General features: G+C 42.5%; 1 protein-coding gene across 4 annotated transcripts in view; it reads right to left on the bottom strand.

Annotated features, from left to right (window-relative positions):
• Positions 1-27,784, bottom strand: part of atp2b3b (ATPase plasma membrane Ca2+ transporting 3b) — a 103,616-nt gene extending 75,832 nt beyond the window's left edge. For 2 of the 4 annotated variants that reach the window (XM_086276683.1, XM_086276684.1), the window contains exons 1-2: positions 27,246-27,784; positions 17,351-18,137 (exon numbers count right to left, since the gene is read on the bottom strand). In XM_086276683.1, the coding sequence (XP_086132809.1) occupies positions 17,351-17,600 (250 nt within the window). In that variant the 5' untranslated portion in view covers positions 17,601-18,137; positions 27,246-27,784. The remainder of the gene's footprint in view (positions 1-17,350; positions 18,138-27,245) is intronic. The other 2 variants (XM_086276685.1, XM_086276686.1) reach the window with 2 other exon arrangements.

Below are 27,784 nucleotides of genomic sequence, written 5' to 3'. Positions count from 1 at the left end.
TCTTTTAACTAGACAAGGCAATGACCTATTAACATGATCATGTTTAACTGTAACTGTAACTATCATCCAGCACAAAAAGGATATGTTTGAAATAACTAATCAATATTCAGGGAGAAGGGAGAAGTCAGTGAACTCAGTAAAGATTTACACAGATTAGGAAGGTCTTTGACAACGTCTGAAAGAAGAAACAGATGAGATCTGGCACTATATTAATTGACTTAAATTGAATTGAACAGAACTGAATTGAGATACATTTACTTACAATGTAAAGAACCCAAGAACCATCAAGGCTCAAGCTTGCTATGAACTAGTAAACTAGTAACTACTGAAACATCTCTGACTGTCAGCAGTAAAGTGAATTTTGCACCGCTATGGACTGAGAGGGTTCCAACCAAGAAAAACCGGCACCTTCAAGCTCAACTGAAATTTGCAGTTGCCTTCTGGAGAAAAACAATTGAGCTACTTGGCCACAAGGATGAAATGCATGTTTAGAGGAGTAAAGGTGAGGCTTTCAGACCTAAGCACAATACACGGTAGTGGTAGCCTCATGTTCTGAGGTTGTTAATAAATTAGATGGAATAATGGAGAACTACCTTCAAATTTTTCAACATTGCTTCAGATTAACAGTTAAATGGTTGAAATATGGACACAATCGGGTGGACCGACACAACAATGATCACAAACACATTGGTTTTTGAATGGATAACATTAAGCTAAGAATAATTAAGAACAATAAGCTAAGAATTGGCCTTCCTGAAACTACAACCTCAAACCTATAGAACGTTTGTGGATTATGCTGAAAAGCCAGATTCAGGAAATACAGCAAATTTAAATAAACCTGAAGAGATTGATCAACTATCCAAGAATTGTCTGTGAAGGTTCTCAGTCATCCAGGTCATCGTAGTCAAAGGAGCTTGCAAAGAAAAGCGTCTGGACTTCTTTAAGTTGCTTGAAGACGTTTCACCTCTCATCCGAGAAGCTTCTTCAGTTCTAAGGTCAAATGGTGGAGAGTCCCAGATATAAACCTAGTGGGAGTGAGGGCAGCACGGTGGCACGGTGGTTAGCACTGTTGCCTCACAGCAAGAAGGTCCTGAGTTCAATTCCACCATCAGGCCGGGGTCTTTCTGTGTGGAGTTTGCATGTTCTCCCCGTGTTTGCGTGGGTTCTCTCCGGGTACTCCGGCTTCCTCCCACGTCCAAAGACATGCAGCTTGTGGGGATAGGTTAATTGGATAATACAAATTGCCACTAGGTGTGAATGTGCGAGTGAATGTGAGTGTGAATGGTTGTCTGTCTTTGTGTGTTGGCCCTGCGACAGACTGGCGACCTGTCCAGGGTGTACCCTGCCTCTCGCCCTATGACAGCTGGGATAGGCTCCTGCGACCCTGAAAAGGATAAGCGGAAGCGAATGGATGGATGGGAGTAACCCCCCACAGAGGGACAAAAGGACCCCCTGATGATCCTCTAATCGCCTGAGCCAAGGTGTGAAACTGGGCGTGGGTCCCAATCAGCCAGAGTTTCGGGTGTGTTCATTGTGAAACCTGGCCCCACCTTATCATGCGAATTCCTGAGGTCAGATGGCCCAGTGGGCGTTAAGGCGTCTGGGAAGGGATCTCAAAACTGGATTATAGATGGCAGAGAGTTGGTGTCGTAAACCCCCGCCTCTGTTCAAAGATGGTCGCTCACAGTGGACATAGATGGCTTCTTTCACTCCTCTTTCAAACCATCTGTCCTCTCTGTCCAAAATGTGAACATTGATATCCTCGAAAGAGTGTCCTTTATCCTAAGATGCAGATGGACTGCTGAGTCTTGTCCTGTGGAGGTGGCTCTTCTGTGTTGTGCCATGCGCTTGTGAAGTGGCTGTTTGGTCTCTCCAATGTAGAGGTCTGAGCATTCCTCGCTGCACTGTACAGCATACACCACATTGTTAAGTTTGTGTTTTGGCGTTTTGTCTTTCGGGTGAACCAGCAGACAAAGCAGAGTTGTTCCTAAGAGCCTGCGCCTTGGATCCACTGTCAGGGGATACAGAGCAGACTTGATTCTACAGAGAGCACAAAATCACCTTTTAAGTGAAAGGATAAGACAGGTCCATTTCACCATAGATGCCCTCCAGATCAAGATCAGCCAGACCCTGCAGGAACTGGAAATCCTTCTACCCTCTCCAATCTTAGAAGAGGTTTACAAGTTTGTGGACAAGGCTCAGCGGGCCCAACACTCTAAAGGAAAAGAAAGACAACGCAGGAAATTTCACACCTTGCTTTCAAAAACATTCACTCCTCATCCTGAACCTACACAACCCAGAGAAGAAAACACACCTGATGCCAGTCAGGAGAAATGGGTTAAGAACTTTTCAGACAGGATTCTCACTGAACCTGAAAAGAGAGTATTAGCCAGAGGACTCAATTTTGCCATTTCTCCACAACAGTTGCCCATAGTGGACCTCATCACAGCCACAGAATCTGCCATACGGATTAATAAATTATCACAGACAGAAGCAGAGCAAATCAGGATGAAAGTCTCAGCCACGCTCTCCAGTGCCAAAGTCCCTCCATCCAACCTCACAATACAGGAAAAGAAGGCTGTCGCTTCCCTGAGCAAAGACCACAACATCACTGTTTTACCAGCTGATAAGGGAAGATGCACCGTGGTCCTAAACACTACAGATTACCATACAAAGATCACTACTCTCCTCAGTGACAACAATACCTACGAAGCCCTAAAGCGAGACCCCACAAGCAGCTACAAAAAGAAAGTTATAGCTTGCCTTCAAGACTTTGAAAAGGACAAAATTATTGACCGCTTTACATATCACCGCCTTTACCCAGGGGATGCCATACCCTGCATCTATGGACTTCCCAAGACCCACAAGGAAGCTGTCCCACTCAGACCCATAGTCAGTAGCATAAACTCAGCCACTTACAACATTGCTAAACACCTTGCTACCATCCTTGCGCCTCTCGTGGGGAACACCCCACACCACATCAAGAACTCCACCGACTTCACCGACAAGGTCCAGAAACTTACCCTGGATCCAGATGAAACCATGGTGTCCTTTGATGTAGTCTCTCTTTTCACTTGCATACCCACCACGGAGGCCGTGGAGACTGTCAGAAAACGACTACAAGAAGACAGCTTCTTGGAGGACAGGACCAACTTCACACCCGATCAGATCTGCACACTGTTAGACCTCTGCCTCACCACTACATATTTCAAGTACAACGAAGGCTTTTACAGACAAAAACATGGCTGTGCCATGGGCTCCCCCGTGTCACCTATTGTAGCCAACCTTTACATGGAGGAAGTGGAAAGGAAGGCTCTTGACTCTTTCAAAGGAAGAGTACCCAGCCACTGGTACAGATATGTGGACGACACCTGGGTCAAAATCAAGACACAAGAAGTGGAATCCTTCACTGCGCACATTAACGCTGTGGATAAAAACATCAGGTTCACCAGGGAAGACACAACGGACAACTGTTTGCCTTTCCTGGACTGCGCCGTGCACATTGAAGAGAACGGCAAACTCAACATCGAAGTTTACCGGAAGCCCACACACACGGACCAGTACCTCCTCTTTGACTCCCATCACCCTTTGGAACACAAACTTGGAGTAATTAGGACCCTACACCACCGGGCAGAACGTGTTCCCTCTAAGCCTGAAGGTAAAAAGAAGGAACACACACATGTAAAGGAAGCATTCAAAACGTGCGGCTATCCTAAATGGGCGTTCTTAAAGTCAGCAAAGAGGCACAGAAAAGAAGACCAGACACCAGCGAGGGAGGATAAGAAGAACAGACGCAACAACATTGTCATCCCCTATGTAGCTGGTGTATCAGAGAAACTCAGGAGAGTTTTCTCCAAGCATGACATCCCAGTGTATTTCAGACCCAGCAACACGCTCAGACAGAAACTGGTTCACCCGAAAGACAAAACGCCAAAACACAAACTTAACAATGTGGTGTATGCTGTACAGTGCAGCGAGGAATGCTCAGACCTCTACATTGGAGAGACCAAACAGCCACTTCACAAGCGCATGGCACAACACAGAAGAGCCACCTCCACAGGACAAGACTCAGCAGTCCATCTGCATCTTAAGGATAAAGGACACTCTTTCGAGGATGCCAATGTTCACATTTTGGACAGAGAGGACAGATGGTTTGAAAGAGGAGTGAAAGAAGCCATCTATGTCCACTGTGAGCGACCATCTTTGAACAGAGGCGGGGGTTTACGACACCAACTCTCTGCCATCTATAATCCAGTTTTGAGATCCCTTCCCAGACGCCTTAACGCCCACTCACATCCTGGGCCATCTGACCTCAGGAATTCGCATGATAAGGTGGGGCCAGGTTTCACAATGAACTCACCCGAAACTCTGGCTGATTGGGACCCACGCCCAGTTTCACACCTTGGCTCAGGCGATTAGAGGATCATCAGGGGGTCCTTTTGTCCCTCTGTGGGGGGTTACTCCCACTAGGTTTATATCTGGGACTCTCCACCATTTGACCTTAGAACTGAAGAAGCTTCTCGGATGAGAGGTGAAACGTCTTCAAGCAACTTAAAGAAGTCCAGACGCTTTTCTTTGCAAGCTCCTTTGACTATCCAAGAATTGTGCCAGCAGCTTGTTGATGGCTACCAAAAGTGTTAAGGTTCAACTTGCTTAGAGATATTTAAACAAATATTAATGGGAGCTCTATGTATTTTTGATCCTGTGTGAATTAGAGAAAATCCTAATTAAATTTACATTTAAAATTGTGCAGCCAGTTCTTTAAAAAGTAATTAAAGCTGTATGCTGTACAGCCATTCCACCCTGTAATCAAAGGCTCAAATTTACCATGACATTTATGCCCATGATGAGTGTACGCAAACTACTGACTACAACCATCCATCTATGAAGGTAATACATCTCCATACTCACCCTCCTCTCCCCTCCCTAAATGATTCCGTTTCCATAGTGACTAGGACATCAGGACCAGGGCTTCCTGTCTCTAAGAGGTTTCTGCCCAGCAACAGGTGATGTCATTTCTCCTGCATGGTAGGTTTGAAACAGAATCATTTTTTTCTTTTGTGATTGGCCGCGGGGGATAGGAAATGGCAATTTGTATGCTACTGTGGTTGGCTGAGCTCAATGACTTGTGTGCGTGCATGCATGTGTGTGTTTTTAGACATCCTGCTCCAGCGTGCTTGCAGGAGAGAGAGAGAGAGAGAGAGAGAGAGAGAGAGAGAGACAGAAAACAGGTGACCTTATGCTGAGTAATTGTATCCTCCTTTTATTAGTCCCACCTCTTCATTCTATTCCATAGACTCTCTACTCCTCCTCCTCTCTCTTTCTCCCTCACTCAATCTCCCCTTGATGTGTCCTTGACAATGCGGCAAGCTGTTCTAGCTTTTCCTCCTCAACCACATCACACACACACACACACACACACACACACACACACACACACACACACACACACACAGTTTATCTTATGCCCTCTTTCTCATCATTTCTTCTCCCATTCCATGTCTTCAGTCTTGGTATAATGGTCACACACTGCAGTGTTCTAGTATCCATACACTGTGCGTAAGTGAGAGAGAGAGAGAGTGCTTCCATGCTGATCGGTGGATCATGTTACAGATGATGTTCAGCATTAACTGCATCATAATGTATACTTGTGTGGTGTGTTTTCCCTGGTGTGTCTGTTCAACACTGTATATACCCATAGTCTCCAATCTGATCTGTCAATACACATTCCAGCTCTATGTTCGCCGTGATTGTAATCATAGAGAGCATAAGAAGCAGCTTTTGTTGGTGTGTCAGATCTGGAGCAGAAAATATTTCATGGAAATTATCAGCCACAAGTTTTTAAGCAGATCATTACAAGGTGGGGATAGGAGCATCTTTCTTCATGTGTGTTTGCACTCTGGCTACTTTGAGATGACACCATATGTGATTTGTGAAAGCGAGCACAGTGCAAGAGAAGATGGTCAAAGTGTGTGGAGATCACCATTTGTGTGTGTGTGTTTGTGTGTTGTTTGCCAACTGTGCTTTGTAGGGACATCTGCAGATACATGACACCGTGTCAGAGAGGGAGAGAGTGACCGTGTGTGTATTTATGTGTGTGTTTTTGCATTAGGTTTGTTGGGACTTGCTGCACTGACTCCTGCCCAGCTCACAGTATCAAATTAGCAACACTCAACACAGACTTACTGTAGCTCAACACCCACCACCCCTCTCGTGTTTTTTCAATCTCTCTTCTCTGTCTCTCATTCTTACACACACATCTCACAGATTTTACTTACACTTGAGTACACACACACACTCTCTCTAACTTCTTGCTCTATTCACCTCTCTCTGTTCATCACCATCTCACTCTTCTTTCACTCTCTCTTGCTGACTTCCCAAGCCAACTTCTCTCTGCCGTTGTGTTGCTAGGTTACAAACTAGTTGAAGGAGTGGGCGTAGTGTGGTACCACACCCCTGGTAGAATACACAAGTGTGCGCATCTACACATTCAAAAATATTAAAGACACAAATATCCAAAATCTAGTTTGGCAAATTCATTATAACTTGATCTTTGGGAATCATGTGTGTCAGAAAAAGAGACTGCATGAAATTTAAGCACTGCAGAAGAAATTACCGTATTTCCCGGACTACAAAGCGCACCTGAATATTAGCCGCACAAGCTAAAATCAGGGGAAAATCCTGTTTTGTACATACATTAGCCGCACCTGACTAAAAGCCGCAGGTGTTTCAATGTTGACTTATCATATGTAAGAGAATATGCACAAAGGGAATTGTCAGGAAAGAGATGGCTGTTTGGAGACACACGCCTTTTATTAATATTTTGAAAAACAAGTTATGGGTACATATTTGCATAACTTTTTAGGTATATGTACAAGTAGCGGTAATTACAAGTACAAAACATGTACTGTGCTTCATAAATGAGTAACAAATGTAGTACATAACAATAACCTACAGAACACCAGAAAAATAGATTCAGACCAAGGCTGGACTGGGACAAAAAATCGGCCCGGGCATTTTGACTAGAGACCGGCCCACCAGGATAAAGATTGAAAATGTGACATCATTCAGGGGTAAAAACCGCAAAGGATTCTGGGAACTTGTGGCAAGAGGTACTAGCGCACGCAGGCTTTCAATTGAACTCAGTTACACAGGGATAAAAAGAAACACAAAAAATGGCAAGAAGCTGTTGTATTATTAACTGCAACAGCCGGTCGCATGACAGCCACGGGAAGCCGATCGTTTTTTTTTAAATCGGATTACGTCCTTGAAGAGAAATGTTTTAAGCCATGTTTCCGAAGTAAGAGCCGACGGATGGTCTGGATATACCAAATATAACGTCCCAGAACACTCCAGCTCACATGTTAGTCTGCTCCAACCATTCCCACAAAGGTCAGAGTTTTTTAGTCGTTAATACGTCATTTTTCTTAACATAATTGGTGATATAGGTTACAAGCAAGTCTGGCGCTGAACAGAAATTGTCGCGCTATGCTCCTTTGTTTATTGTGCATAAATAGTAAATTGTCCTGACACAATATTGCGTTTCACTTCTGTTATTACCATGGTACATTGACAAAAACATATACTTTTATTCACAGGATAAAACAGTTGTTTTGTATCACTAATTGTCCAGTGCGATTACAGCATACAATATTATTGTCACTGCTACATTTCTGTAATGAACCAGAAATTATTTCCACTACTAATTAATTACCGTTGAGCTCAAAGGTTATATTAATAAACGGTTAACAAATGTGTATTTATGACGACGATTTGTGAGACTGGTAAACTTACCTTTGTTCGTACGATGGTCTTTCGTTCTACACCGTGCGTTTCAAGGTCCTGTACCCATCTGTCGGTAAACTGTACCTGGGCTTGTTGCAGTGACCTGAAGTTACTAAACTTCATGAGTGTATGCACTCACTCCAAGAACCGTGTAATTATAAATATGAGCGTGGTGAAAGTTGGGCAGCACGCTAACGTCTTTTGTCCCTCTGTGTGCTTTTAAGGGTCTAACCCTTTCACACCTTTGATTTTTTCCTCGTATCCTTTCTTTGTCTTTTCGTCGAGTCTGTCTTTGTACGGACCGGCATTGTTCTCCTTTTGTTTTGTACATTCCTTTTTTGTGCGGCAAAGAAAAAACAAGAAGGTATTGGAACCGGAGAATGAACGTTTTGCGGTGCTGCAAATGCTTGCATTTGATGCGGTACTTGGATTGTTTTGCCACGAGTTCCCGGCATGCAATGCGCGAAAATCACGTGATTGCTAAACAAGGGGGCGGGTGCATTCGGCCTCCTCGGCTGTAATTGGTCCAGCCCAGAGTCGATCATGACCAATTGGCCAATCCAACACCTTTCATTATATATACCCTTCCTAAAAAAAAAAAAAAAAAAATCCATCAGCCCATAAAAACAAAAAATCGCCAGCGGCCCACCGGGCAAATGCCCGGTATGCCCGATGGCTAGTCCAGCTATGATTCAGACTAACTTTTAGGCTCAGGTGCAGTGACACGGCTTTAACAAGAAGAAAAGTCAGTCATTCACCACCATCTTTCTCTTCTTCCTGCGCACTAAAACCACCAAAGTCCTCTCCTCCAGTGTTGGAAACGAACAGGCTCAGGATGGCTTCGTCATCCACTCCATCCACTCTCAGCTTCTTTCCTTCGTTGTCACTTTCAAAACCAAACAAATCCTCGTTGTCAGTGTCAGAGTCGAACACCCTCAGAAGGGCCGTGGCGGTGTCCTCCATCATGCAGCAGTCCAGCCCTTCGAAATCCGTTGGTGATCATGGATGTTTTCACACTTTTCCACGTTGTTAGAATCCAATGGTGGAGTTGGGCATAACTTGCTTTTTGCAAGTTTATCGCCGCACATCATCCAGGCCTCCAGCTGAACGCGTAGCGCTACTTTGAAGTTTGTTTTTCGCGCTACTTCGTACGGCACTACGTTGCCTGGCAGATGGACATGTGACCAACATACCACTCTTGAACCCCGATCCTTCCGCCAGGCAACGTAGTGCCGTACAACAGTAGAACAAACAAAACAAATCCGCTCATGGACAATCCATAGAAAAGCCGCACCTGACTAAAAGCCGCAGGGTTCAAAGCTTGTGCAAAAAGTAGCGGCTTATAGCCCGACAATTACGGTAGTTGCTTAATCAGTTAGTTGTATGAAAAGATCAGCTGACTTGTTTAGTGTTTCTCACACACACACTTTGCATGTTCTTTTTTTATCCGAGACAAGATATAATCAACATAGTTTGGAATAATACACAAACTTTTATTTTGAATAAACTGGTTACCAGCTAACATAAGGTCTGTGTTGTAGCCAATTTGAACGTCCACCATTTGAAATGCAGCTGGCGATGGCAATTGTTCTGCTATATTGGATTTGGATTTCTGCTGCAAGTTGGAAGGTCAGTCTAACCAGAACCTGAACCAGCTGGAGAGCCAGCGGTGCTGTGTTGTAGCTCACTGAGTCTGCAGAACGAAAAGAGGAATACTGTTGCCAGTGGCAGTGCAAGACTATAAAGATGAAATGGGAAGAACTCATAAGACAAACACCTGATTATTGTTATAATATTATTGTTATTATTATTATTGCTTTTATCGTGCGATCGTGGCTCAATAGTTGGGAGTTCGCCTTGTAATCGGAAGGTTGCCGGTTCGAACCCCGGCTTGGACAGTCTCGGCCGTTGTGTCCTTGGGCAAGACACTTCCCCCGTTGCCTACTGGTAGTGGTCAGAGGGCCCGGTGGTGCCAGTGTCCGGCAGCCCTGCCTCTGTCAGTGCGCCCCAGGGTGGCTGTGGCTACAACTTGCCATCACCAGTGGGTGGATGACTGGATGTGTAAAGCACTTTTGGGTCCTTAGGGACTAGTAAAGCGCTATACAAATAAAGGCCATTTACCATTATTATCATGTTACAATATATTGGTAGCATTATGAATTCATTTAAGAAAGTGTGTGTGCGCCTTTCTCTCATGCACAGGAACACACATGCAAATGCAATACAATCTAATTCTGGGGGAAACACTTATTTATTAAGTTAAAGTTTGTCTCCTGGCATTGTCGATCTCCTTTTGTCTGCTAGAGTCTTTCTGAATAAGCAGCTGAATCAGTTTAAACACCTGAGAGGGGCAGGGAGGGCTAGCTGGTTAGCAGAACTATCAATATAACTGTGACAAAATTAATTCCTAGTTAATGTTTTTTCCTAAGTTAATCACAGATCAGCTGTTCACTATAGTGTATAAAAAGATAAAAGCTCAAAATACACTTCAGCCAGACATCATTCTACCTGGGCAACCCTACCAAAGTGTGATAAGCGCTGACATTACATATTTAAAGGTTTCATACTCTGCCATGAATTATACATGTGTAAAAGTAAACCTCCGTGTCCCTGAATTGGGGCAAATCTTTGAATATGCAATTTGGTTCAATTCCATCTCCACCAACACCTACACCATTCACTCAAGCCTAGCTCCCCGCCTCCTCACAGACTGCAAGCTGTAATAATTCATCCATAATGTTCTACTCAAAAACCAGAGGAGGAGCAAACTGAACAGGTATCAGAACGGGCATGAATTTTATGTGAACTACAATGTTATAAATGTAACAACAGTTACCAAGCATTACAAAGCATTACCAATTAATGCATTAATGTACTCACATTACATTTTTCTGTGACACAATAATGATGCCAGTATGTCACATGGTCACATAATGTAGAATTATCAGCTTCATATATTAGAAGAAAAACAGAAGAAAATCAACTATTTTTATCTGGATTTACATAACATACTTCTTTTGAGTGGAGATATGCACATTCCTTCAAATTTGTTACCTAAAAAGACAATAATGAGATAGTTATACGTGCTGTTATTGGGATACATATGTGGAACAATAGGATGTCAACTGGCTATTACAAGGCAGTGTATCTCAGGCCATGTTGCAGAATAAGGCTATATAAGTAGCAGCGGAACGAATTACCTTCTACAGTGACCAAACAGAAAAATAATGTCATTTTTACTACTTAGCATTACATCTATTTTTCTTTTTTTTTTGCATTGCAACCGCACTACAGTACTGCACAGTATTAATATTGGGCAGTGGGCACACCTCAGGTTTGAGGGGTGTGTTGGCTGCTAATCTCCATGGCAAACTAATGACTTCAACCTAACAATGACAACTTACCACATCCCTGTGGGTTGTGAACAAAAATGGCCATTGTGCACATCAATTAACTTTCACTACTGTGTCATGATAAGCGACAGTTTATTACACACTGAGAAGAAGGACTGATGTCCAAATTTAAAGCCTTGTTTTCCTGTTACTATGATGTTGATCAGTCTGAGCAATTTGTCTAATGCTCAACTTGTGTACAGTTGTACACAACTGTACACAAGCTTCTTCTTTATAGTTATAAAGAAGACAAAGCAAAAGAGGAGTAATGTTGTTGGTGTAGCTAGGTCGAACTGAGACGGCATAAACAGGCAGTAAACCATAAAACACTTGGTTGCCATTGTCTATTTATATCTTTTTCTGGACCTCGCTAGTTAACAACATTAAACATGACTGATACCCTTGTCTTTCACAAAATGGCAGGAGTTTGTGCCTCTGTAACGGCCTAATCTCACACGGTGCCCACCATGCCTCCAATAGCAGTTAGTGTGAGACTGGAGGCATGGTGGCTAATGTTAGTGGTTTAACTAACATTAAATATAACAAAAAGGTGAGATATCTGACAACAATGATGAACTTTTATTATTATTATTATTATTAACTTCACCTCCATCAACCGCCAAGTTCTCCCAAGATATTAACATGATTTGAGATATTATTTCCACATACTGAATAAAACATTCAGGTCATTTTGCAATTTTTAGTCATTATACATGCCAGAAAGGAGGAGCAGACCAAGGATCTGATCATTGACTAATGGCTTGTAATCGGGAAGTTGTTAACCAATGAGCAAGCAGCTTCACAGTCAGAGCCGCCATATTTGGTTTCAAAACACAAAGCTGTTGTTGCCAAAAAACACTCATCTTAACGCTTCAGAACGAGTTCTCACAAACCTATAGATGGCATTATGGTGGCTATATCCATCTTTTATACCATCAATGTTTAAATTTAGAATATTACATGAATATTGATATTATTATATATTGCTGATAATATATAATGTTGTAAATATGATAAACCATCAGCAACTCTGGCAAGTTACCGCCACCAGGCAAGTCAATTTGTTACATCACGTCTCCTTTCTCAAGCTGTCAAACTCAATTCTGTTGTCACCACTCTGGTCCATTAATTTGCTTGCCCACCTTCTGCAAGCCAGTTAGCTTTCTCTGTTCTCTGTGCCTTAATTCTGTGCTCCTCTGTCATTCTACCTTTCAGACTCTCATTCATGCCACCTGCCTCCCCATCTACACCTCATCATCTCTCCAGTCACTAGTATCTAGGCCCCAGGAGGTCCTGTCCTACTTCCTACCATTGTTGGACTCCACTCTGCTGCGTAGCTTTATCACAGTCTAATTATCAAATAGTTTATTACCCAAACTCATTGTTCCTTTAAAAAATAGTTTTAAGTTATTTCAAAACATCCTATTTATTCATTGTTTAAGTCCACAAATAATCAAACATTAGCGATAACTAATCTCCAATATACACCAATCCAACTTTTTCCAGTTCTGTACTGATGATATTGGCACTTTGGCTTCAGGTATCTGCTGATACCAAATACTGAAATCATACCACAAATAAATTAATAAGCCTAATTTATCACTGTTCTCATTAGTCGTTTTTTTATGATAAGCAACAGACTCATTAAACACCTCTTTGTAAATTAGCAGTTTAAAACCTAATATAGAATGCAGAAAAAATCACTAAAAAATCGAAATAAATTTGTCCCAATTTCAGCCTCTACTTATCTCAGTTTGAGAGTTTTTAGTGTGCAGCTCTTCACATCTAAGAAAGACAATGGCTAACTGAGTTGACAAAAGAGAGAAAGGAAAACACTGTTGGTGCTTTTCATTTGTGTCAATGCACTTTGCAGTTCATTCAAAACTACTTTAAACATGCAAAAACAAGCTGTAAGCCTAGCAGGTGTGAAAGACCTGCAAACTTGAAAAATGGGCAGTTAAAAAAAGCAAACGAATTCAAAGACAAAAAAACATAACAAAACATTTGTCAAATTTGAAAGCAAGGGCGTAGATTTGGCATGGACGGAAGGGACACGTCCCCACCAATATCCAGCGATTACTGAATCGTCCCCACCAATAATTTGATCTCTTCGAGTAAAGAAAAACAAAACCTATAGAAAAAAAGAAAAACGATCTGTCAACGTCTCGTTCACCTGACGGTGCAGAAAGAGTTAAATTACATTCTCTACTGGAGTCCTACCTCATGTGACAAATATGGCCAATGTGATTGGCTGTGCCTTTCAGGGAGCTCTGTTTAGTTTTATCAGCTGCAAGCCTGCGCTGCCAGGACCTGCAAGGAGGAGAGGAGGATGGCAGCAACAAGGAAGAAGCTGGATATAAGAGAGTGTTTCAAAGAAACCTGTAAGTCACTTAAAGTTAAGTTCACTCATAAAATGTGTCTGTCATAATAACGTTACAGGCTATGCTAGGCTATGGCCCACATCAGTCTAAAATTGTATGTAACCACGAATAACATGTTTTGGAAACTAACTACACAACAGGCATCACTATTAGTTATTTCAGTCTCCCAGAGTAGCATTTCTAATTTTGATTGAAACTGTCAGAGAAAACGGCAGCCTCGAGCGAGCCAGGATATTCGTTTACAGAGGCTGTTAACATTATATGTCTAACGTTAAAATGTTGGTGACACAATAATTTCATCCTAATGGCACTGACGTATTCATAGGGTTAATTTTTGAGACAAAATATCATGAGGTAGTTATGATTTTGCAAATATTCCACCTTGTAGTGCAGTTTGCACAAATTGTTTTAAAAATGCACTCACCCTACAAACATTACAGATGTGTGACTCATCAGCATGGTGTGTCTAAAATGTTGCATACCGTAATTTTGCTGAGAGATCTGTTACTTTGTGGTAATCTTAGATGAGTAGTTTTATGGACAAAAACCACCAGGTCATTCAGTGTTCCCTTAGTGCTAATGTATAAGAGATGTTGGTGTACTATAACTGAAGTAATGTTGTTAAGTCCTTAAAGTCATATTCTTTTATTGTCATGACTCTATTTTTATTTTTGTATGATACTTGATTTGTCTGGAATATGGCTGAAGTAAACTAAAGCCTAAAATACTTAGTCATTTGTTTAATAGTAATTTAACATTATATAATTCACATATAAAACTATGAATTTAAATTTTAAATGGTTTAAAAGCATGTAGAATAACATATGTAAGCAAGTATATTTCTCCTTTTTTATCAAGAAGCAAAAACAAAAAGGAAGAAAAAAAAAGAATCAGGGCAGGGTTCGGTGGCTGAATCATCCGTCCCCACCAATGCCAAAACCAAATCTACACCTTTGTTTGAAAGGCTCAAAAGAAATGACAAGCACATCCGTGGCCAGGTGAGGCCAGAACCCTGAGACTCAATGACACATTAAGCAGATAAAAGAAGTGTTGTACTTGCATTAGCTGTTTAATTAAACTCTCAAAAGGAAGTCCAAAGAGATCTAAAAGGAGGCCTTTATTATGCTGAAAAACCAAAATAAACCTGTCAATCTATTGGGTTCTCAAAAATAACAGTAAACAGGCTAAACAGTTAATACTTTTGTTAAGCCTCTTGAACTAAAATGGAAAATCTGTAAATAATAATAATAATAATAATAATAACAACAACAACAACAACAATATAAGAACAGATATAAGTTAAAGTACTTCTTATCTTGATGGCCTGAATGTATTACTTTAGTGAGTGAGGGTTTATAACCGTCCTGCAATCAACCCTAACTTCATGAATGTTGTGATGTTCAGTATTTGCACAAACCATCAAAATGAGTAATACAGAGAGGTATATTAAGGCTAACTTCACTGATGTGAATAAGACAGGAAAAACACTAAGCAAACACAGGTATAGCTGAACAGCTTCAACACCTGCGAGACAACATTTGGGCATCATAATAACTTTGAAAAGGATTTATTAAAGGTTTATTTTATTAGCATGTCCTGGTAACTGGCAGCCTATGAAAATGATTATTTTTCCTTTTGCCTCCTTGACTGTTAACAGTTGTTAGACAAACATAATAGACTTTCACCTAAACCACCCTTGCAGGTATACTGTTAAGAGATTGTAGTTCATCCATTTATTGATTTACTCTATCAGCTTCCCATTCACCCATCCAATATAATCCCATCATCCCTTCACCAATCAGACCATCCGCCCATATTCTCTTTACACGCACCTCAACCAGAAGCTGCCTTCCAAGGTCAGGATTACAACTACAGGAAAATGGAGGCACCAGCACTTAATTCAGAATTCATCTAACATGTGTTGCACTCATTTGTGTATTGATATTGCGCACAACAATAAACATCATTAGCAGTTTTAGTGTATGTTCGTAGCTTGTTAAAATAAAAGGTGGCTTTGTTCTAAAATGACTGGTGACCACACCTAATCTGTTTCTGTTGGCCAAATGATGCCAAATGATGATGAGACAGAATCCCCACCAGTGATGGCGTTACAACGGCGTTACCGTTACTAACAAGAAAATGCGGTGCGGTCGCGTTACTATTTTTCAACAAACAGACGGTTGAAACTGTCTTCAGCTTACCGCACCTTATATCAGTTGCATGGAAGTAGCTGTCCATGTAAGTAATCTGGGCGCTACAGCTTTAAACAGCTGCGCGCGGTCCCGCGGATGGCAATCACTTTCTGCCCGACGATCACTTTTTTGCACCACACCTGGAGCTCAGGGGGGCAAAACAATCGCATGAGTGCTGCTGCTTGACTGAGGAAGAATAAAGTAGTCGTGGTAAGCCAATCACATGACCCGTTCAAGATGACAAAGCAACAAGGTGATATATACCAGTTTTTAAATTGTGTTGATAGGCCACGTAAAACTAGAGTCATGATAAACAATATATACGAGTGTTTTTTTCCTGAATAATTTCGTCATGTTTACTGTTTAAGGACATCACTAGCAAGCACTCTCTGCATATGCCCCAAAAAAAACAAAAAAAACAAAAACAGCCCTTTCGTGGAAAAATACACCATGTCAACCAATAAAAAAATAATATGGAAACATGACATTTGGTTGTTTAGGAAGAGGGGGAAGATTGAGGAGTGACCACGAGAGAGAGAGAAAGAAAGACAGCAGAAAAAGAGAGAGAGAGAGAGTTTTGAGATGTGAGAGATTTGTGACGTTTAGCGTGTTTGGAGTGTGTAGTTAATGTGTTGTCTTGTGTAGTTAGCGTGTAGTGTTGTGGATAGTTTTGTGTTGTGTGTCAGAACAATGAGGCGACTGCTGTCTCCAGATAAAAAACAGGATGAGTGACACACCTGCTGCTGTCAGACCTGCAGGTATCAGGTTGTGATGTTCTCCTTTATAGTGGACAGAAATTATTTTTTTGGGAGTGGCACAAATAATTTAGGTAGCATCCTATTGAATGCAGAACAGCTGATTGTTATGTAAATAGTTTGAAATGGTTATTAAAAAATGGGGTAAAAGGTAAATGGCTGCTAATAACTTTGTTGTTTGCAAAACTTGTGCATATGATTTTAAAATTGACAATTTATATTTACATTTAAAGTTCTGAAATATGATTCATTAAACATATTTGTGGTTGTTTCTACTTGGATTTTATGTTTTTTGTCTGATTTTAGATCAATTGTGTTAATACAGTATGTCAAAATGAAAACATAACTGTAAATTCAGACACGCGAGGTTGTGCTGAAACAGATGATACCAAACAAGGCAAAGTAAATCGTTTTTAAAGGAGAAATGTAGAGGTAAAATCAAAAGTGGTTAAAATGGCCAATTATACCCTGGACCCCAGAGGGTTAAACTTTTTTTTATAATGCGGTAGTTACTTTTAAAGTAATTAATTACTTTTAGAATCTTGTAACTCAGTTACTAACTCAGTGACTTTTTTGAAGAAGTAACTAGTAACTATAATTAATTACTTTTTCAACGTAACTTGCCCAACACTGATCCCCACTGATGCACTGGTGCCTGTGTTTGACTCCAATCAAGAGTACAATCTCATTCATCCTCCATCTTCTGCTCTATAAATTCATCCAACCAGCAACCACCTACTCATCCACTGTACCATTCCTCCACCAGCCCATTCATCCATCTAGGCACGTCTTCTTTTGTTATCAATTCTTCCCACTGAACCATTTCTACACCCATGTCTGCTCACCATCAGTGGTATTGGACTGTAGTCGCCGGCAGAGACCCTCTGTGTCTCCATAGCTGTCCTCTATCTTCTGTAGGGCATCAGCCCCTCGGAGCTCCATCAGCTCCCTGAGCTCCTTCACTGTGACCCCAAAGTCTCCCCCTGCATGGCTGCCATCTGCCCTTCCTCCTCCTCCACCCCCACCTCGTGTCCCTTTGGGGTAAAACTCCACAGCGCTGTTTGCCATTTCACCCATTGTGGCTGTTGTTGACATGTCAGTAAAAGGTTTTGTGTGTGTGTGATTTTCTTTCTCTCCGTTGTCTACTCAGGCCCCCTTTGGTTTGGATTCTGGAGGGTTGTTCATGTGCTCAACAGTCCTGTTTCTGACTAAATGTTTTATTCAAAAATGATTTTATATCAGGGTAATATGTATTTTTTTCACTTTAATGTCTTGGCAATAGTCTCTCACTGCTCCTTTAAATCTCCATAACTGAAGAAGGCTGAAGAGGAGGATGAGGGGGTGAAGGACAGCGAGCAGGGCCACTTCAGAAGCGTGACATCTGAATGAATCCAGCTTTCTCTTCCGTCGTCTCCTCTGCGACTCAACTCTTTCCTTGTTTCTGTCCCCCTCCCTCCAGAGTCACGGCCAGTCCATGGACAGGCGCAGGTACGGTCAGGTGGACCAGCTGTTGGGCTTACTGATGGGGATGAAGTGATGATGAATGGATGGAGAGAGGGGCGATCAAGGCAAAGGCAGCTGATAAATAAGAGACAGGATGTGGAGCCAGTTCAGAGGTAGCTACACCAGGACCTAAGAGCAAGAGAGAGAGAGAGAGAAATTACCAGCCTGTTCTACTAGTCTCAGTCATTGAGATTACATCAAATCATTTCTCGGGGCAAGTCGGCAGAGTCAGATGCAAAACTGGTGCTTTCTATGCAATAGTTAAAAATGAAAGCATTAATCTTAACATAAATAAATGTACAAAGAGGAAAAAGTCACAATAAAACCCTGAAACGCAAAAACCAAAGATCATCACCCATATAGTGTTACGTTCCCCTGAGGGGTCTAGGCAGTTAAGGGGAAGTAACAAAAAGTGTCCAGGTCAGAAAAAGGAGTCAAGGAGGCAAAAGGGTTAAATTAAAGAGTTTTATTAAAGTAGCTCAACTAAAAGAGACGGACAAGCCGCTATCACCATTTAAGAAAACAAACAAAACTCAGGCGTTGGTCAATAAAGTAAACCCTATGTCAAAAAGAGAGAGCAGCTCACTAACTGCAAATATACCAAACACTCAGCTCACTAGCTGCAACCACACTAATGGCACTCTGGCCCAGAGCTCACCTTTCCCTGGGCTTAAATCTCTTTAATTACTGACGAGAGTCAGCTGCACAAAAGGGAAAGGTGGCACCTCAGGCAGAAGAGGTGGTGGGACACGCCCACACAGGCACCTTCAGGAGGAGGCCCAGCTAGGGCCGTAACACCCCCTCCCATAAATACAAACCCGTGGTTTGTCACATAATTATGATAACCAAAACAACTAATCAAGTCCGTAACCGTTGCATCACCAAATTGCAGGCTTTCCACCTACCAAACCCCATAGCAACGGTTAGGCATTGCCTGCGGAAGCTGCCAACCCCATCTCAATGGGTTCATAATACGGACTGAGGGTCGCCGCAGACCCTCAAAATAGTGTCCCATGTGATAGCCAGGGCTTGGAACGATCACATGTGGAGAACCCAGGAGGCAGCTAGCAGGCTTTACTGAAACACAGACATGTTTGTTAGCAAGGGATGCAGGTCTGAGGGGTGGTTTTATACATGATCTTTCTCCCTGCAAATCATTTTGAGGACCGGAGAACCACGACTAACTTTTCTCAAAGCAGGCCCTTTTTGCTTTGAGTGGGCTTTCTGTTTGAGTTTCAATTTCAAACAGTTAGCAACGAGGTGTCCAGGTTTGTGGCAGAAGAAACAAAGCTTCGTTTTGGGTCTCGAAACCACAACTTTTTCAGCCTTGTTAGCTGGCCCACTCTTACCTCGCCAAGATGTACTATGGCACAGAGGGGTATCACATTCTACAGCATTTATTTTATGACTTAGGGTGAACTCATCTGCCAGTGTGGCAGCCTGCTGTAATGTGGAAACCCTTTGTTCACTTAAAGAAAGAGCAATACACTCAGGAACAGAGTTTTTAAAATCCTCCACAAGCATGAGCTCACGTAACGACCCCAAACTGTTAACCTGGCTTGCAGAGCACCACCTACCAAAAAGCTTTGCCTTCTCCTGAGCAAAGTCAAGGTAGGACTGACCCTGTGCCAACTCCAAACCTCGAAAATGCTGCCTATAGGCCTCAGGTACAAGCTCATCGGCTAGGAGGACGGCACTTTTAATCTTTTCATAAACTAGGCAGTCATCCCCGGACAGACCAGAACAAGCTTCCTGAGCCCTACCTGTGAATTTACACAGCAATATCACCCCCCACACGTCTTCAGGCCACTGTAATGCAGTTTCTATGCTTTCAAACACACTGAAGAAGCTCTCAACACTGGATTCACAGAAAACGGGAACCAGGTGGATGTTATTACTTACAAACAAGCTTCTAGACACCTGTGCACTGATAGCCGTATCATCCATTTCGGGGGCGGAGATATAAGCTGGGGATGAGCTGTGAGCAGTGTGGGGTGTTCTTGGTGTGTAGTTATCCTGCCTGAAGTGTGGAGTTGTGGAAAGAGTATAGCTGCTTTAGGTGAGAAGTGTGGGCTTGTGGGCCTCGGCAGCAGTAAAGCTAGCTGCTGCTAGTGATAGGGTGAGCTTGTGGGCCCCTGGAAGTGCCTCCTCGTGGTGTGGAGTTTTTGTTTGGTTGTTGTGTTCTTTGTTGTTGCAACCTTTTTTTCCCTTTTTCCAAGTGTTATTGGTAAAACGGCGTTGCCGGCTCTTTATGTTAAGATTATCTATAATAAAGACTATTTTATTTACCAAAAACACCTGTCTTTTTTCCTTTCATTCTGTTCTGGACTCATTTGTTACTGGTCCCCTCACTCGCATGCCTAGACCCCTTCGGGCGGACGTAACACTGTTAAAAGATTTTTTAGTACAACTTTGGTAAGCCACACTGCTTGATGGATTGTCAGAGCATTACAGCTGCCATAGTGAGGATCTTCGCGGAGTAATCTGGGTCCAAAACTCCATCCTGTTCAGGTCCCAAAGTCAAACGAACACTAAGAGTTAAAAACGGTCTAAATTATTTCATCTTTAAGAAAATCATCAGCGTTGCTGCTTTATCGGGTGTAACAATTAAGTTTAACATCCATGCATCCATGAAAACAGAATTTATTAAATTTAACGGAGTTAGAAGTTAACAGGAAGTTAGCTCGCTAGTTTACACCTAAACATTTCATACCATGTTCTGACTGAAAGATTTTTGAAACTAATTAAAACGTACAGCTCTGCTACCACTTCCAACATAAATGAAGACAGAAAACTAAACAGCAGTGGCGTTTTCAGGGTTACTGAAGTTGGACTACCTGGTATATAATATTGTGCTATGTGATTGCTAGCGACACAGCTATGTTAGTATAACATTAGCACAGTGAAGCTGGAGGATGAACGCCAACTTTTTTTCCACTCAATAAAAGTTAACGTGAGGGATTCTGGTGGTTGGGGACAAATGCAATCGCATAGCAGGATGCTATACACGGGCCAAACTTCAGTCAGGAGAACAACTGAGATTACTCATCCACAATACGAGGTTAGTTATTAATATACTGCAACAACATGGGAATAGAACAGCTGCGAGAGAATTCAACATTAATGAATCAATGTTACGGAAGTGGAGGAAGCGCAGTTTTTGGCTTTCCCCATATTTCAAAAGTGCTTCATCTCTTTGCTATGACTGTCGCCCGCCATAATTTGCAGATGATAATGGTTTTAGCCGCTGCGATGCTTTCGACCAAAACAGGTGCAGCTTGATGACATCATCAACATTGCGCTATCGCGATAGAGTGATATAGTCAAAATCTCTATCATTGGCCAAATTTATATCGTTTCTATCGTATATCATTTATATCGCCCACCCCTACTGTAGACCATTGTCAATCAATCTCGTGCCGTGTCTCCTCTACAGTACAGAATGCGTTCAGCTTGTCAAATTTACATAAATCTTCGATCGCTAGCAGTGTGACTCTGAAGTGCTGTACTGTATGTCTGTAAGTTTTCTCCCCAACAAACACAACAATGTCGTGTTTTGCACCGTCAAAGGCAACCGCGGGTGCCTTGGTTTCATTCTATAATACTAGAGTAATTTTTCTACGAAGGTTTGAACTTTGAGTGTTTAAACAAGTGAGAAAAGTGTGAAAATGCTCATGCCTGTCTGAGAAAAGTGTATAATGTGTGTAATGAGGAGTTTTACAGCCTATAATTGTAAAAAATAAAGTTGGCTACTTCGCGGATTTCACCTATCACGAGTTATTTTTAGAACCTAACTCCCGCAATAAACGAGGGACCACTGTAACACTCAAAGGTTTTGCTTTAGTTTGCTATTTATACCCTTGTTATTAATTTAAAATACAGTTGTTGCAGTACATTTATAATGTTCAGCTTCTGACAGAAATAATATTTAAACCATAATTGACCTTATATTTTCACATCTCACTTAAAATTAAAAAGGAAGAGGAAAAAGTCATCCTTGTATTTTATATCATGACATATATCAATATGAAAATAGTTAATTGTTTTCCATATCTCCCAGCCCTACTCTGGTGCGTTGTTGCTCAGTACTTCTCTGTCCTGTCCATGTTACTGAGCCACAAGCTGTGGGACAGAGAGCTTTTTATCGAAGATGTAAAATATTGGTCCCAAATTCAGAGCTCTTTCCTCCCTTTCCTTAAAGTGGGTCTGAGAGGGTCTGCTCATTTCAAACTTAATATGCTTAATCTCTACTGTTTACTGTGTGTGTACTCTTTCATGCTTCACAGTTAGGGCTGCTCAATTAATCGAATTTTAATCTCGATTACGATCTGGGCTTTCAACGATCATTAAAAATGACTGAGCCGATTATTAGCCCCTCCCTCGTGCTTTACTCTCGCGCTGCTCCGTGTGGCAAATCGAGCGCACCTCTCTGCGCACCTCTCCGCTGCTCTTAATTGTCACAACAATTAAGAGCAGCGGTCCCCAACCTTTTTTGCGCCACGGACCAGTTTATGCCCGACAATATTTTCATGGACCGGCCTTTAAGGTGTCGCGGATAAATACAAAAAAATAAAACGAGTACCGGTACCGAAAAAAAGAAAATTTATTCATAACACACGTGAAAAGACCAAGGAAAACCGAGTAAACGATAAAAACGATAACAAAATAACGCTGAAAACCGATAAAAACCCTGAAAACCATACGTTTCACACCTGAGCCTCAACTCTTGCGGCCCGGTACCAAACGACTCACGTACCGGTCCGAGGCCCAGGGGTTGGGGACTGCTGATTAAGACTACCCGAGGGAAGCTCGGAAAGCTCGGAAAGCTAAGCAGAAGTTATTTGGAGAGGAGAGTGACTGCTGTTGGTTGAAAAGAGAGGTAAAAAAAACTTCAGTGGTGTGGAAACATTATGGGTTCGCGGAGTCAGACGTGGATCAAGTAGACAGAGTGTGTAAACGTTGCTACAGAGCAACACTGCAAAGTTCACTAAACATAGATGTTTGCATTTTTCATTTATTTTTTATATTGCAAACATTTGCACACTATTTTATATTATTTTTTGACAATCTTTAAAGTCATTATTCAATACATTGTTATTGTTAAATAAATATCGTCAAATAATCGAGATCTCAATTTCAGTGAAAATAATCGTGATTATCATTTTTTCCATAATCGAGCAGCCCTATTCACAGTTCAGAGTAATCTTACACTAATCATTTATGAAGCTCCTCAGCTGATGCTGATCTAAAATAATCTGTTTTCAGTCCCCTACCGCTCCCTTTCAGATAATTTTCTTCTGATTGGCTGCCCCTCACAAAGTTTTATAAAGTCATGTGAATAAGGCTTATATGCGTGCCACCAGACCTACTCTCACTGACATCACACAGAGTCAAACAGAAAACAAAAGACTGTGTCAAAGTACGTGAGTGGAGCAGTCTGAATCCTGAGCTTTTCACTCAGACCGATTACTTACATACGATAACCACATTAATTGAAAGACTGGCTATGTTTTACAGTATCATGCACCTTTGGAACAGTATACAGGGAACAGAAATACGGGTAAAGCAGAATAGACCCATTTAAAAACAGAGCACTGCAGTTTTTTATTTCTTAAAGAGGACTAAACTGATGTTTTACAGAGAACTATTTACAACTGTGGGTCAAAATGCGAATGTGTGCAAACGTGGGAGAGCATGTCACCCAATGTAACACTGTGCCTAAATAGCAATAGTGGGGGTTTTTTTCTACAGCCATCCATTCTCTAACTTCTTTACTTCACAATAGAGGACTTCACACAAAGTATGTGTGAGACGTTATTCTTTAATTCTACCACTCAATAAAATAGTTTTGTATTTACAGCACTGCACTGTTTTAGCCCTACTATCCCCGGGAATCTTGTCCTGCATCATACATGGGGTCACCATATGGTTATAGGGCAGCCACATGTCCTACTGTAGAGCCCCTTGATGTAGTTGGGAGGTCTGTGATTATTAATGTCGTGGGAACTCACTGAATTTGCAAGTAATTTTAGCTGGTTTGGTTTTACATCAGATGGAATTTTCTAATCCCATCCCTAATGTAATAGCCCCAGCGAACCGCTGGGGCTATTACATTAAAAAAGGGGGAAAAAATTTGAAAAAAAAAAACTGAAAACGCCACTGGTGGGGAAACTAGATATATTCTTTTTCCTGCTTTGGATATTTTGATATTTTTGTGGGACTTCTAAACAGTAAGCTACCCTGTCATACTCCGGTAGTATTAATTTAGACCAGTTGAATACACTACATCTGGAATTTCCTGAAGTGAGCTCCTCATCTTAATCTATTGAAAAACAATTTCCTAATCACTGACATGTTAACCTATCTCTGGGACAAATTTCATTAAAATAAATCTGACACCAACAACACTCAGCATCGCCTAGGACAGCAGCACATTCCTTTCTCTTTCCACTGCACCAACACTAACGAAGCTTCATCCTGCATGAGCAAATAGCACCACCTTTAACTATTCTCAGCATCACACATGACACATCAGATTCTTTTTCCCTATAAGAGTATTTTACATGTGGACGAGCAGAAAAAACCCCAAAGTGAAACTGATTATTAATTCCTTTTCTCCTCCCTCCTCTCCACTCTTCAGTCTCTGCCTCTTGCATCTTCTCCCTCCCCTTTTTCTTCTCTTCCCTGTCATGCTTCTATCCTGACTGAGAGTGTTAGTTTATGACTGAGTCACCCTCCTTTGCCTTTGAAGCTTCTTCTTGCTCTATATCTATCTTTCTGCTCCATCTATATGGTTTTACCACCTTTTTGTGTTCTTCCATTCTGTGTCTTGTGGTGTCTCATTGCTTGTTATTATTTTTACCTATTTTTACCTCCGCCCCAATCCCAACACCCTTTTCTTGCTGCTCTCCCCGTCTACCTGCTTCCTGCTACTGCAATCATTTATTTAGTCAGCCAGTTGCACATTTTCTTATCCAGCCTGATGTCTTACTCACTGATTCCGTCTGATTTTGTAACAGTCACGTAACAAACAGCTTCTGTTCATCGTCCAAACTACTGCACCCAACTCTGAATGTGGCCTTCTGCTTGACTCAGCTTTGATGTGTGCAACACACAAGTGCATGTAAGGCTGCATTACATACATAGCAAAAAAAGAGAAGCACTTTGTTTTGTCATGCATTTCTAACTCTTATGCACACAAACCTTTAGGCACAGGATGCAAGCATCACAAATGGACAGTAAGCACACAAAGACACAAACCCTCATGCCCAGAGACATCAATTATATGATCTGTCATGACGCACACAAATGTGTCATACACAACAACGCTTTCAAAATAAGAGAGTCAGCAAAGGGGGTAGGGGTGTCCTGTCCTGACTGAAAATGTGTCTGAACATGAAAAGAGTCAAACAAAAGGTCACCACAATTGTCAGCAGCCTGTCCATTTATACTGAATGCTGGACCTGCTTGTCCACACACTATCCCTTAGAGGGTTGAAGCAATTTTATTTTTTTTAAAAAGAGAAAGTGTCTGTTCTGTTCCCTCTGGTGTTTTCTCTTCATTGCAGCAGCAAGGAGGTTGAGAAGTGTGCAGAAGACACAGGAGAGAAGATCCTCATGGGATTTGAATTCGGGCCAGGAGGTCCATGTATGCTTTCTGACTTTGTATGTGTGTGTGAGTATGTGTTTATGTGTTGTGTGTGGTGGATAGAGGCAAACCAGGCTCCACAGACTTGAGCATGTGTAACTGAATAAGTTTGTGTGCAGCAGTGTGTTCACGTTTCTAAATCTTGTGCACACTGTTGTCATCTGTGGTGAGATTGTCCACATTCCATGTATGCGAGCGTGTCAGTATTCCCTATAGCTCGCTGCAGTCCACCTGTGCACCTGCAGTCCTACTTTCCGAAAGGCCCTCTGGTGGGGCCTTTGTATCTGGGCAGCTGCCTGCCTGGCTTGGTGCCAGTCACACTTCTGTTATTCCCCAGTGGGAATAGCACACTTAGAATTTAACACAGTCAAGAGGCTGAAGCCATTAAAGGTGGGCCGCCAACAGGGCTTAGATATCCACATTACGGTAGAGCCCGTTAAAGAAACAGGATAATGATGAGGGGGGTGGGGATGGAAAACGTTTGAGAAAGACAACAAAATGTGGGCATAAATTAGGGGAAAGAAAGAATGAAAGAAAATGGCCTAGTGATAACTAGTTAATGGGTACTATCGTGTATCCATCTGTATCCATCACATCCAGCATTGATATACTCAAGGTATCCCATGTCCTTCCCACATGAGCGCATATACATCTCCACCCACCCAAAGCTAAAGTCACATTCACACACATTACTAATTCTTGGTGCACCTGGAACTGCCTCATGCAACAGTGTATTTCCCATTCAAAACGACCTTTCCTGGTCACCTTCACACTTACTCAAGCTTCATCTCTCGGCTCATCTTCAACACATACAGCAACAAGAGGAGGTTATGAATAAAGTCGAGACACTTACACGGCAGGCCCGCTCAAAGGCAAGGAGAGACAGAGTGAAGCCAGTGGTGCGCCACTAGCTTACCCGATGTCCCTCCGCAAGGTTACTGGCCCGGCCACCGCCGGCCCACTCTGCCTAACTCACACCCACGCGACGCCGGGCGACATGTGAAGATCCCTTGGGCCACGGATCATTACCGGATCAAAATGAAACCTCTCCGCAGTTGGCGCTGCAGGTGCGATGCGCCGTAACCGAGACAAACAACGTAACTGATCCCAAATAGCCCTTACATGTCTGCTGCATACAGCGCCCGGGAAAGGCAAGAGACAGGCGCGAGAACAGCGCGTGCTGCTCGGTGATAATGTGGGACTGTAGCCCTTCATCAACTGACACGGGACACGGATGAGTGGACGGATGGAAGGATGAATATATATGTAGATTTACACACGCGTGTGCACGCACATCGGCGCGTAGACGCGCGTACACGCAGGCACACACTTCCTTATAATGTCATAGCGCTGCTCGCCAGGTTATTATGGTATGCTCTACTGTATAGGCTTTATTATAGCTGTGTAAGGCCTGCGATGACAAATGCCACATCAGGCCATGTTGCATATTCTGTAAGCCCGTAAAAACCTCCCGACATGCGAGTAACGAATCACAGCGAAAGCAGCACATCTTCCCCATTAAAAAGGCGCTCGGGTACCCGGGGTAAATAACAGTGACGCACGCGAGCACGCACGGACTCATCGACTCACCGTCCAGGCCGAGCTCAAGGACATCAGCATCAGCGCGCGGGTGGGGAGGCAGAATCCCCGTTAATCTGCGTGTGCGTGGAGCGGAGAATGTCCCAAACCGGATGAGAGGACACGGGGGGACAGGGAATGCGGCAGCTCCCGTTGCCTGGAGTCCGAAGGAGTGAAGGGATGAAAGTCGACGGCCGTGCGGGTGAATATTCCGCTCCGCGCGGTCACCTGACGGTTGGTCGGCGGAGTTCTGCGGCGGTTGGAGAGAGAGAGAGAGAGAGAGAGAGAGAGAGAATGCGCCGGTTGAGGGTTTAAACACCTCCGTTGTGGGGAGGGGGCGTCCGTGTGCCTGGACGAGGATAGCTACTCCCTGCTTTGAAAGCAGCTAATTTAACCAAATTCGGCGAACTGTGAAGGGCAGTGGGAGAAAAAGGAAAGAAAAGAAACGTGTGAGGAGAAGCTCATGCGACATCTTTGCAGGATGAGGAGGAGATTGAGCTGCTACCAGAGCTCGCGCGCACAGGAGCTCAGTCTCAGCATCCGTTAGAGGG

The sequence above is a fragment of the Aulonocara sp. 'chitande type north' Nkhata Bay genome, linkage group LG20 (genome assembly GCF_057382095.1).
Source record: "Aulonocara sp. 'chitande type north' Nkhata Bay isolate Kocher_YH1m ecotype deep benthic linkage group LG20, A_spYH_male_GT1.1, whole genome shotgun sequence".
NCBI lineage: Eukaryota > Metazoa > Chordata > Actinopteri > Cichliformes > Cichlidae > Aulonocara > Aulonocara sp. 'chitande type north' Nkhata Bay.
The sequence above is the reverse complement of the archived record's forward strand: the minus strand, read 5'-3'. Positions and strand labels throughout refer to the sequence as shown.